Source organism: Diabrotica virgifera, chromosome 1 (genome assembly GCF_917563875.1).
Source record: "Diabrotica virgifera virgifera chromosome 1, PGI_DIABVI_V3a".
Classification (NCBI taxonomy): domain Eukaryota; kingdom Metazoa; phylum Arthropoda; class Insecta; order Coleoptera; family Chrysomelidae; genus Diabrotica; species Diabrotica virgifera.
The window spans coordinates 122,846,514-122,860,216 of record NC_065443.1 but is presented as its reverse complement, the minus strand read 5'-3'; the positions used below and the strand labels follow the sequence as shown (position 1 = coordinate 122,860,216).

Sequence of the window (13,703 nt, the reverse complement as noted above, 5' to 3'; positions counted from 1 at the left end):
ATGTTCGAATAGTCAAAAAAATAAGATGCAATAATCAGATATCAATTTTTTTCAATTTTATACGAGGTATGTCAAAAAATATGAATTTCGCTCAAGAGTAAAATACCTTTATAGTTCACAATATTTCAACTAGAAGGATGCAATTGCATATTGAAACATAGTTTTTAATTGTGAATAACTTTTTATAATAACAAATTTCACTATTTTGAAAAATAAAGGTACTTTACTCTTCAGCGAAATTCATATTTTTTGACATACCTCGTATAAAATTGACAAAATGTAATATCTTATAATTTTGTCTTAGTTGTCAGACTATGCAGAAGGTTTTATAAAGAGTACCTTTTTATCGTAAAATTAATAATAACGGAGCTATCAGAAATAAAAACGGGGTTGGGTGTCCGTGATTTGGGAAAAATTTACAAATTTTTTTTTTCAATTAGAAGAGTGTAAGTGCAGATTATAACATAATTTTTAATTACAAACAACTTTTCTCAATGACAATTTTTGATATTGTGAAATATAAAAGAACTTTACTCTTGAGCGAAATTCATGTTTTTTTACATACCTCGTATACTGTTGATAAAATTTGATATATTATAATTATTGCATCTTAGGTTTTAGACTATGCAGATTACTTTATAAAGAATAACTTTTTTGCGTAAAATTGATATTAAAAAAGTTTCCCATATGGATCCAAGTTACACAGACACACTGTATATTAGGTTTGTTCGTAGAACGATAAGCAACCGTTGAGAGCCATCAGTCGCGCATGCGCGTTCGTAACTGTTATCTGCGCAACGCTAACTGTTCACTGCGCATTCGTCTGATGGTTGGCAACGGTTGCTGATCGTTTGGATCGTACTACGAATAAACCTATTATAATTTCAAGTAGCTGATTTCGATAAGACATTCAAAAATGGAAGAAGCACGTTTAAACTCACCAAAAGCGGTGTTTTTGGAAATTTTTTGGGAAGTTTGAACATGTTTGTTGAAGTCTATAAAATGGGAAAAATTCCCCAAAACCCCTTACGGAAAATCTGGAAAACATTAGAAATAAAGTTTTTGAAAAGATATACAAAATTAAAAATAGACACGTTGCCAACTCCAAAAAAAAGTTAGACGGTTTTTCCGAAAAAAAAATGAGAGAGATATAGAAAGAGAAAGCGTTTGAATGAACAGAAAACTTTGGAAATTGGAAATAGGAAAAAGACCACACTTACTATGAACCTATATTTGAGTAAAAAAATTAGCGATATGTAGCTTAATATTTGATTTATAATATTAAATATACCTATGTTTTGTAGATGTTATAATGGTATGTTGCTTGCTACGTGGTATTTTAAAAACCAAATTTAAGAGAATATAAGCCTTACCTTCTGAATAATTCACAAAACAATTGAGTTATTCCCCAAAGAAAATACTTCCATCCAAAAACTTTACACAAGGTTAGAAAGAGAGAAGGATATTTTCCATCTTTTTTTCCCTTTTTCCATTTCTTTTCAATTTGTTCGGCACAATGTTTGGATGCACAATTTTTTGAAACTTCATAGAGGTCCTCTTCTTTTAAATCTTTCTGCACGCCTCGTTTTAAGAGATCTGTTATGTAGCTTAAAATAAATAAACAAGTTTAAATTTAACAAATTTTGCGAGAATTTAGTGGTAAACTCTTTAGTATTAAATTTGGACCAGACCTACAAACATAAGGTTACATTCTATGGGCATAGGCCAACGATGAAGAAGCTTTTTGCTTAAAACTCTTTATTCTTATGTTTTTTAGGGTGATAAAACCAAATTAATAGCTTATTGCTTATTACATATATTAAAACCAAATTAATACTGACACTTATTTAGCTGTATCACCTATCATTTTGTGAATTTTTTAAGAATTCAACTGCTTTCATTTAGTTCAACTGGAATTATTGTAAAATAACTTGCACTGGACGTAGAAGAGTTGGTAATACTGCTGAAACACATTTAGTATGTATTCACAGCTGATATTTCGTTTACTGTCAACCTAACCTTTCTTTTTTTCTAGCTCATGTGCCCAGTAATATGTTTAATCGTGGTTGTAAGAACGCTGCTGACAGTTTTTGTTATATTTGTGGTAAAACACCAAAGAAACATTACAGACTTTGTGACAAAGCTTTATTTCTTCTATTTTGTAACTAAACTTGATGATCATGATAAATATTAAGCCCTGCAAGATTTAAACCGTATGTTATGTTTGTGCTGAAGATCTTAGAAAATGGCCAAATAAGGAGAAATAAGCCTTTCTGTTTGCTGTTCCTATTGTAAGGAAGGAGCCTATATAGAAAGCATACTGATGATTGCTATGTTTTAAGTATTGATATTACTGACCGTAACTCGAATAAGAAGAAGGCAATATTCTTCTTCTTGTGGTGCTATTTCCTTTAGTGGAAGTTAGCGACTACACTGACAAATCTGTCTCTGTCCAATGCGGCTCTAAACAAATATGTTGAATCAAGAGCGGTCCAGTCTCTGATGTTTCTAATCCATGAAATCTGACGTCTACCGGGATCCCGTTTTCCTTCAATTGTACCATGGATGACCAGTTGCGGGAGGCGGTACTTTTTGTTTCTCATTAAGAGTCCCAGGTAACCAACTTTTTTAACTTTCATGATCTTCAGCAGCTCCCTATCTGTAGGGGAGAGTGGGGCACAGAGAACCAGTTAAGCAATTTGTTGTGATTACATGCTTATGCTTAACAACTGAAACTTTATACTGTATGAAATATTAACCACATATTTGCAACATCGAATTAGTTAATAATCTTTTGCATACCTAAACGAGATTTCAATATATTAAAAAATAAAAGGTTTGTCTTCAACCGGTTCTTTGTGCCCCATATGTCGGGGAAGATAGGGCTGGTATTTTAAAGGCATTCAAAAGAAATCACACAAGCATAAATCAATGATATTAAGTGACATGTTTATTTTAAATCCAACTCACTTCAAGATATAACTTTTGAGTCACGACTGGTATTTTAAAGGCATGCAAAAGAAATCACACAAGCATAAATCAATGATATTAACTGATATGTTTATTTTAAATCCAATTCATTTCAAGATATAACTTTTGAGGCCTAGACTTTTAGTAGATGCACCTAGATTATTTTGGTGTAAAGTATAGGTTGTCACAATTCTCACAAATAAACTGGTAATTTATAAACATCGTCTTCGGCTGCTCCAGCACACTTTTCGTGAGCCCATTTGCGACACTCTTGGCACTGTATCCATCCCTCAGACGATCTGGAATTCAAAAATTTCCCAACGCAATAAATGCAGTCCGGATTGGTATCATCTTCTGATTCACTGGAGTCCTGTTTGTTTCTTTCAAGTGTTTCTGTTTTTTATAAACTTTAGAGGGCGTTTCTTTTTACCATATTGATTTTTTTCACTTTTCTTCTTCTTGAGATTCATTTTTCGTTTTTTTTTCTTGAGCTTCCATTTCTAGAGATTCTTTAAATGACGAAGATGGTAAGTCTTCCGCCGCTTGAGCCTTTCGTCTGGTGCTTGATTTTATATTTCTGGCCACACACTGTGGTTTTTGTGACACTAAAGCAAGGATATTATCGAAAGTGTTATTTTCGGGAAACTCTTTTGAAGTAGATAGGCCTGGCATTGAATCAAAAGTATCTGAGTTCTCACGAGAAGTTGATGGAATTGGCGTAGTTTGGCGAAAGGTTGATGAACCTGGAACTGGTTGAAAATTCTGCTCGGAATTTTTATCATTAATTTGATTGTCAGAGTCAGCTTCTACTTCTGGAATTTCAGTAACCGAAGAGGGGAAGAAGTCATTATCGGAAAAAATATCTGGATTTATAGGCCAAATGCCTGTTACTTCAAACCCTTTAACAGTTTTACCAAGAGTGGCCGCATTTAAAAGGGCCTTACCAAAAATATCCATGATATCATAAGCAGATATTCTTTTAGCTGGATTATTGGTAATACATTTATCACACTCCCTTGCATATTGACTCTTTAATGGTCCATGAACACAACAGTCATGAGGTTGCATACGATGGCTTGTATGTGGAGGAAGTGAGATCATTGTAATATTTAGATTAAGAGCTTTCAAAACTGCTTCAAGATTACGGTGACTTGAATGGTTATCTATGATTAATAATATTTTTTTCTTTGGTTGCATTTGCATGTTTGGCAAAGTGGTCTAAGTATTTAAGAAAATGTTCACTGTCCATCCAACCTGTACCATTTGCATATCCCACGCTTCCAGCAGGATAATCCTTCATTAATAAGTCAGACATCCTTTTTCTAGGGAAAAGTACAAATGGAGGAATATAAGAACCAGCAGCCGATATTGCACATATAACTGTAACATTAAATCCTCTCTCTGTACTAACTATTCTGCCAACCTGCTTTCGACCTTTTTGTGCGATGATTTTTCGAGGTGTGGGCACTGTATTCATATCAGTCTCATCAGCATTGTATACTTGATCAGGGTGAAAATTATACTTTTTCACAACTGCAGACAATAAATTAAAAAATTTGGTCACCTGTATTTTATTAAACCCAGCTGCCCTGGCAACACTCGTAGGTTCTGGTGCTCGCAACGACAAATTTGAGTGTCTTTTTTTAAAATGGTATAGCCAATCTATGCCCGCCATTTTTTTTCTTTGTTAAAAGGATGTTTAATTTGCATTCTTTCGGCGACTTGGTAGACAATTGATCTAATATTCATGGCAGTCAGACCATAAAATTTTGCTTCCATATCCAAAATATGATTTACCAGCTCCAGCTCTTGAGCCTCAGTGAACACCTTTTTAAAATTATCATTTCGAGGTGGTGTTATGATAGAATTTTTGAAGCGTCTTAGAAGGCAAGATTTTGGCACACCATATTGCACGGCAGCTCTTGAAATGGATAATTCATTATCACGTATTGAATTAATAGCCGCTCCACATCTTCCGTAGTCCATTTTGGCACTGGCTTCTTTCTTTGATAAGCTCGAACCATCTGAAATGAAGTTGACTTAGTCACAACACACAAGACTTGCATCGGGGCGCACCGGACCAACATTGGGGCTCAGAGGACAACTGCTGGTCCACTCTGCCCCTAGAGAACATGTTAAAAAAAAAGTTTGGTTATGTTATTTAGACGATAATGGGAGTTTAATAATTATAAAAACTCACTCCTTATAAATGCTAGTTTGACATGAATATAATAATTCAACCAATATAAACATATTTTCAAACCTTTTGCGATGTAGAAAATGATAAAAAATTACATGACTTACCTTGAAATCTGTATTCCTTCACTATAACTCAGAACCAGTAGTCATACTACTTATAAAACGAAACTGTAAAATAGAAGCTGTTATTAGTAGACGTCAGTAACGTCTACTATCAAACAGATGGCAGCACGCATACTAAAAATATTAACAAAGTCCTCTGTGCCCCGTCGGTCCCATGTGCCCCATGCTCCCCTATCTGTTCTCCTCACAACATTTTCGTTGGTGGTATGGGTCGTCCAAGGTATTTTCAAGATTCTCCTATAAAGCCAGAGTTCAATGACTTCTAACTTATTCATCAGCGATATGTTGAGTGTCCAGGCCTCCGTTCCATACAAAAGTATTGATCATACAAAGCAATGAAGAAAAACGACATCCAAGGCTTATATTAATGCTACTGTTACAAAATACGCTTTTCATTTTGATAAAGCCGTGTCTGGCTACCTCTATTCTCGCTTTTACTTCTTGTTTATAATCAACTTGAAGTTGATTGTTGAAACAACAGCCAAAATATTTGCATTGGTTTACGTATTCAAGCTGTTGGTGGTTCACATATATTGGAAGGTGTAAATTTTTGTTCCTTGATATTTTCATAACTTTGATTTTCACAGTATTGATCATCATTCCCATTTTTTCACAACTCTCAATAACCCTATTTAACAGTATCTGGAGACTATGGTCCGAATCGGTCATTAAAACAGTGTCATCTGCATAGCAGATTTTAGAATCTCTTTGTCAACTCCGATGTCTTTTAATCTTTCTATCAAGGTGCTACCAAGTATAAATCAATTCCATCTAACTAGTGAAACATACATTACTACACTGTATCATTATTTCACGTAACCTTGTGTAAATAAAAACCTTGAATGTGATTTAACACAGCGTTTCATTCATTTACCATATACCGTATAGTGATTTTAAAAATTACATAACAGAAAGCTTAAGCTTTTGCTCAAAAATTATAAGTGATATAAATAATAGATAAGACCAGGTTTGGTCTCAGCACATAAAAATCGATAAATCTGCTACTAGTCAAAAAAGTTTTTGATCAAAAATTTTTTTTGTTGGCTTGTGTTATTTGACAATACACGTAACTGGAAAAATACCCAAAAGCTGGTTAAAGTCGACTTTCGTAACTTTACGCAAAAAAGTAAATGCCAAAACATGTGAAGACTACAGAACAATTAGCCTAATGAGCCACTTGCTCAAAACGTTTCTGAAAGTGATACACGGCAGAATATATAAAAAATGTGAAGAACAGGTATCATGGACGCAGTTTGGATTTCGCGATGCCTTAGGCACCCGAGAGGCTCTATTCGCTGTCCAAGTGCTTATGAAAAGATGCAGGGATGTTGACTGTGACATGTATATTTGTTTTATCGACTACAAAAAGGCGTTTGATAGAGTAAAACATGATAAACTCATAAACATCTTGAAAGAAGCGGGAGTAGATGATAGAGACTTGAGAATCATATATAATTTGTATTACAACCAAACTGCCAATATTAAAGTGGATGACCAATTGACAGAGGCAGTCTCCATAGATAGAGGAGTGAGGCAAGGGTGCATCCGGTCCCCGGTGCTGTTTAATATATACTCTGAATGTATCTTCGAGCAAGCGCTGGGAGAACTACAGGAAGGCGTATTAGTCAATGGAGTGCGTCTGAACAACATTAGATATGCCGACGACGCTGTAGTTTTTGCAGACAGTCTAGATGGTTTGCAAAGAATAATGTCGCGCATATCAGATATAAGTAGAGAATACGGACTTGATCTCAATACGAAAAAAACAAAGTACATGGTGGTCAGTAAGCGCGAAATATTAAATACACAGCTTTTGGTTAACCAACAACTAATTGACAGGGTCGACAGCTACACATACCTTAGTACCAACATAAACAGCCAGTGGGACCACTCAAGTGAAATAAAACAACGTATAGGAAAAGCGAGATCACCGTTCATAATGATGAAGTCTCCTTTCAGAAGCCACGATTTACCTCTTGCTACCAAAATCTCTGTTAGATGCTATGTATTTTCTACGTTATTATACGGAGTAGAGGCCTGGACACTTTCCGAGGCTTCTTTGAGAAAACTCGAGGCATTCGAGATGTGGTGTTACAGGCGCATTTTGAGAATTTCGTGGGTGGATCGTGTGACTAATGTTGAGGTTCTACGTAGAACAGGCAAGGAATGCGATATTATTAACACAATCAAAGAGCGCAAACTAGAATATCTTGGCCATGTTATGAGAAATGAACAGAGATATGGCTTGTTGCAACTCATTCTTCAAGGCAAGGTATTTGGAAAGAGAGGACCAGGGAGAAGAAGAATATCTTGGCTTCAAAACCTGAGAAAGTGGTTAAGTTAAATACATCGACAACCGGACTATTCAAAATAGCAGCAAGCAAAGTTAGGATAGCCATGCTGATCGAAAACATCCGGAACGGATAGGCACCTTAAGAAGAAAAAGAATTTGACAATAGAGACACATCAAGCTGAGTACATCAAGCTGAGTTCATACCTACGGCTTTTAGGTCTGTTTATTCAATTATTATAATATTAAGCAATAATTTTATTAATTATTTTTTTATTTATAAAATGTATTTCAGATAACAGATATAAATACAAATACATTTTTCCAGATTATAATTACCACACGGTAAATCCTGTTCTGGATGACGGCATCTGCCCATGGAACCATAACTCGAATATTTGCACGAATCCATTTAGACAAGGCGAGAACGACGGGTTCGAAGGGAAAAATATTCCCATGAGATTTTTTTGCATAATCACATTCGTGAGATATCCCAGAATAAGGTTCAAGAAGTCGCCCACGTGAAAAGTGGGCCAATTTTTTTTTAACATTTTTTTTTTAATCAAATTGCAGGAATCAATATTTTTGGCCCGAACAATTTTTTCTTTAATTTTTTGGACCATTCTGGACAAAAAAGGTTTCTTATAATTTTTCTCTAAAGTTGATCGTTTTCGACTTATAAGCAATTTAAAATTGAAAAAAACGAAAAATGGCGATTTTCAAGGCTTAATAACTCGGTTAAAAGTTATTATTATGAAAGTCAATATATGACTAAATCAAAGTTTGAAGCCCCCTACAAGATCCTGAAGAAATTTTTGTCATTATTTTATTACTAAGCTGTTATTTTTAAGTAATAATAATAAGCACCATGCACGTGTGCGGCCGCTGTAAATTCTGAGTGCGAGAGAGAAGCTATTCCAGCAGTCCAATTGTGCATCTTACTCGCACTCACATTTACAGCGGCGTCAATACGATCTAACCGCTCATTGTTATTAATTAAAAATAACAGCTTAGTAGTAAATTAATGACACAAATTTCTTCAGGATCATGTAGCGGCGACTTTAAACTTTGATTTAGTCACTTTCTGACTTTCAGAATAATAATTTTTAACCGAGTTATTAAGTCTTAAAAATGGCCATTTTCGCGTTTTTCAAATTTTAAATTGCTTATAACTCGAAAAAGATCAACTTTAGAGAAAAATTATAAGAGAGCTTTTTTGTCCAGAATGGTCCAAAAAACATAAAAAGAATAGTCCGGGCCAAAAATATTGATTTTTGCAATTTGATTAAATAAAAATTGCTAAAAAAAAATTGGCCCAATTTTCACGTGGGCGACTTCTTGAATCTTATTCTGGGATGTCTCACGAATGTGATTATGCAAAAATATCTCATAGGAATATTTTTCCCAACGAACCCGCCGTTTCCGCCTTGTCTAATTGTTAGGAATGAAGTCTGACAATATATTTAGACGATACAATGTTTTTATCGCTAAATAAGAGGATCAGTCGTAAAAAAAGATTCTCTAAGGAAAGAGTGAGTCGTGCTGGAAGAAATCTGCCAACACTGTTTTACACACCAACTCTCCCTCTCTCCCTCCACCACTTTAGTCTTGCTGCATTGCTCTATGTTGGTCTAGCAGCCTTCGAAGATGGAGGTCTCGGTCGCTGTTTCCGCCAATGTGAAATTCATTCTGTGGTACGTTTTTTAAATACAAAGTTGAGTTCACCTGTTGACGTCCATCTTCAGTTAATGGGTAAAAGTGCATATCTATTCAACGTATTCGCAAATGGTCTAGAGCAGTGATACTCAACCTGCAGTCCGCGGGCCGCATGCGGCCCTCTTGCGTTTTTTATGTGGCCCGAATGCTAACTTAAGGGTTCTGTAAACGATCAAATTATTTTGAACTTGAGTAAGATAGTTGGTGGTGGCTTTTAGCATTTATTTGCGACATAACAGGAAAACTTGGCGAACTTAATAGTCGTTTACAAATTATTAAAAAGTAAATATAAAATTATTTCGCAGTTGAAGAATAAAGTATTTGCTTTCGAGGACAAGCTAAAGATGTAGGTACATCGAGGAAATTAATATAAACAAGCTGAAAATGCGAGCATTATCATAACGAAAACTTTGTTTATGTTAGTATTTTAATTCATAATATGGAAAATTGCTATTATGAAAAGTGGTTTAGAATTAAAAATTATGTTTTAATGTGTAATTATATCATTCTAATTTAAATGTTGTGAACTATAAAGGTACTTTAATCTTGATCGAAATTCATATTTTTTATATACCTCGTATAAAATTAATAAAATTTGATATATGATGGTTGCATCATAAATCTTAGACCATGAAGAGCTTTTTATGAAGAATAACTTTTCTTCGTCAAATTAAAAATAAAAGAGTTATAAATGAAAATGTTGTTGGTATCCATAATTTGAGAAAAGTCTTCAAATATTTTTTCCATTAGAAGGATGTAACTGCACATATCAGACCATAATTTTTTATTCCAAACATTTCATATAGTCGGTTCGTTAAATCAGACACAACGGGCTAGTGATTTTAGTGAGTAATTTTACCAATTTGGCAAAAAAAAATAATTACTAAATAGTTAATAATTACTAAATAATTAGTAATCTTGCCAATTTTGGCAAAATTAACAAATAAAAAAAAAATTACCTACTAAAATCACTAGCCAGTTGTGTCTGAGTTTAGCGAACCGACTATAATAACAATTTTCATTTCATAGCAAATAGAACAGTTCATTTATCATTAGGTACTCCCATTAAAGGGGAGCCCGTATACTCATATAAACCTTTTAAAATTGTTAATAAATTATTCCTTTCAAAATATATGGAGGGACGCCGGTGTTCAACATTCCTCCATGGAGAGTTTGGAGTAGTTCCAATGTCTCTTTCCAGCGTTTTGCACTTGCAGTAAGTTCAATGTGTCGCTAAGCCTTCGATAGCTAAGTGGAGAACTTTTAATGAACCGTAAGATGCTGTAATTCTGGTCTGTTGAATTGTTTATGTAAATAAAACACTTTCTATTTTGCTATGACTGTAATGAATTTGAAAAAGGGCAAGAAATAGAATTTTACATGTGAACAATTGAGTTACAACTATCCGTGAAAGACGCCACCACACATAATTTTACACTTCATGTACCGGCTTTTTGCTAATTGCCGCGTGAAGAATACTCTTGGAAAAAGCGTAATGAAAAAGTGCGTTCTTAAGAAGTGTCGATAGTTGACTGACTGTTGCACCCTTGCATCCCGTTAACAAAACTTTCCGTTGGGTGCTTTGGGTAAAAGAAGGCGGAGATTAACATTCTTGGAAGAGTTCTTGAGAGTTCTTCAGGCACTGCGTAATGGAATTATTTTATGGTTGTTACAAAGGCGGCGCGAAAATTTGTTGTTGGTGAAATAGAGTTTATTTTGGGTGGAGAATACAGTTCTCCAACATTCCCCCCGGCGTTAGAGCCTTGTGGTCTAACCTACTCTTCTATACCTTGATTAGGGAGAACCGAAATTTTAGAGATTGCCCTTGTGAATTGACCATCGATGGTCTTCAACTTGACCACTCTGACTTTGCCATTTTCTTGCACCAGAAAAACATGTGGCATTGTCACTGTAAATGACAGTTGGGTTACCACGTCGGGAAATGAACCTCTTAAGTGTTAATAGAAAGGAAGAAGTTGTTAGATCAGAAACAACCTCAATGTGCACAGCTTTGGTCACCATGCACACGAAAATGTCTATGTATGCCTTGATTTTTGGCGCTTTTCGGAGTGAAGAAGATTTTAACAGAAAGGGTCCACCATAATCTACACCCACTTTTTGAAAGGGTCTTGTTGTAATGGACAACCTATCTTCAGGTAAATTACCCATAAGCTGTTGTGCAGGAGCACACGAAAATCGGAAACATGTGGTACAGTTGCGAATGATTCGTTTTGCTTCCTTTAGACCATTGAGAGCCCAGAATTTCAAACGAAGATTTGAGAGAACTGTTTGCGCACCAGCATGTCCCAATCTGAGATGTTCATTTTTGATGATAAGATTGACGATAGGATTACTGGATGGGAGCAGTATCGGATGTTTTTGCAAATAGTCTATGTCGGGACAGTTCATAAGTCTGCCTCCAACTCTGAGAAAATTAGAAGAATCTAAAAATGGTTTTAGTGACATGAAGTTTTTATTCGAAATAAATTTGTTATTTTTAAGCGCCGAAATTTCTTTGGAGAAAGCATCACCCTGTATTTGTTTGATGATGAAATCCATAGCATAATTTAACTCCGCAACAGAAAGAGGTTCAGAAATTTTTTGTTTTTTACAATTAGAAATAAAACGAAATACGTACGCTACTGTACGTTTTAAGCGTGAAATATTTGAGAAACGTGAGAAAATTTTTATCCAGAAATTTTCCACATTAGAATTTACCACGAGGCTTATTTTTCTTTCCTCGGGCAGGTTTTCGAGAACTTTGTCATTTACTAGATTGGAAACATTGAAATTTTTATCTCGCAAGCATTTGGGACCTTGCCACCAGAAGTCGCTATTGAGAATTTCAGAACCAGACATTCCTCGAGAAAGAAGGTCTGCGGCATTTTGCGCAGACTTTATGTGAAGCCATGTAAAGTTTTGAGTCAACTCTTGGACAAGAGCTACCCGGTGAGCCACGAAAACCGACCACCGACTTGGATGACTTTTACACCACGACAGAGCTACTTGGGAGTCTGACCAGAGGCTGACTGAATGAAATTTTATAGATTGATTTTCAAAGATAGAAATTATTTTTGCGACAAGTTTTGAAAGAAGAACCATTGCGCACAGCTCAAGCCTAGGAAGTGTTACCGTCTTTAACGGAGTTATCCTTGATTTGGAAGAAACTAATGCACAAGAGATGGTCTCATCTGAATAGAAAGTTCTTAGGTATACGCATGCGCCATAAGCTGCCATGCTGCTGTCTGCAAATCCATGAAGCTCAACCTTCAGAATTATTTTTTCAGAAAAATAGAAACGAGGAATTTTTAATTGTTTTAATTGTGACAAGTCCTGTAGAAAGTTGTTCCAATCGTTTAGAATAGTTTTGTCCGAAATTTCTGTGTCCCAGTGAATTTTTTGCAGATAGAGTTTCTGCATAAGCATTTTGCCTTTAACAATGAACGGATTGATGAGTCCCAGAGGGTCGAAACATTGCGCTAACGCAGATAGGATTTTTCTTTTTGTTATTGTCCATGGTCCCATTTTTGGCCTAGGACCTTACTGGAAGTTGAATCGAAATTTAGGTCATATTCCTGAGTAGTATTTTTTGAATGTTCTGGGTTGATTTGTTGTAGGAATATGGATGAATTTAAATGGAATTTATGTAAAGTAAACCCATGGCGGTTTAGAACAGAATTTAATTGCTGAAGTATTTCGAGCAATTCTTGAATATTATTTGACCCACATAAACCATCATCTACGTAGAATTGGTTTTCGAGAAAATGCGAGGCCAATGGGAATTGAACTATATTTTTATTTGAAATTTCTTGCAAGACTCTCGTCGCAAGAAACGGGGCGCTATTCGTCCCGTATGTGATAGTATTTAATTGAATACATTTTATAGAATCGTGGGTATCATCCCTCCACAGAATATTTTGTAGAAAGCGTTGATCTTTGTTGATCCACGTTTGTCGAAACATTTTTTGAATGTCACAGGAAAATATGAATTTGTATTGCCTGAAACGAACCAGAATGTCGAATAAATCGGGTTGAACCTGATACCCTTTTAATGAAATGTCGTTCAGACTTTTTCCTGTAGAGCTTTTACAACTAGCGTCCATGACGACACGCAAAGTTGTACTTTTATTTTGTTCGTTGATGACACATAAATGTGGAATAAAATATTTTTTGTCCGAATTTTCATTTACGAACGAAAGAGGTACATATTCAGCATGCCCTAAAGAAATATATGTGTCAATGAAATTTTTGTACTCGAAAAATAATTTTTTATCTTTTTGGAATTTATTTTCGAGCGACAGAAAACGCCGTTTGGCTATAGAAAATGAATCACCCAGTAATTGGTGTTCTTTTGCACTTTTTAATGGAATATCTACTTCAAAGCGTCCATTTTCAAGGATCTTTG

The 13,703-nt window shown here is 35.1% G+C and overlaps 1 protein-coding gene across 2 annotated transcripts in view; it reads right to left on the bottom strand.

Moving 5' to 3' along the window:
• Positions 1-13,703, bottom strand: part of LOC114333771 (ATP-binding cassette sub-family C member 4) — a 73,384-nt gene that overhangs the window by 45,618 nt on the left and 14,063 nt on the right. For both annotated transcript variants that reach the window (XM_050644087.1, XM_050644091.1), the window contains exon 3: positions 1,374-1,607. In XM_050644087.1, the coding sequence (XP_050500044.1) occupies positions 1,374-1,607 (234 nt within the window). The remainder of the gene's footprint in view (positions 1-1,373; positions 1,608-13,703) is intronic.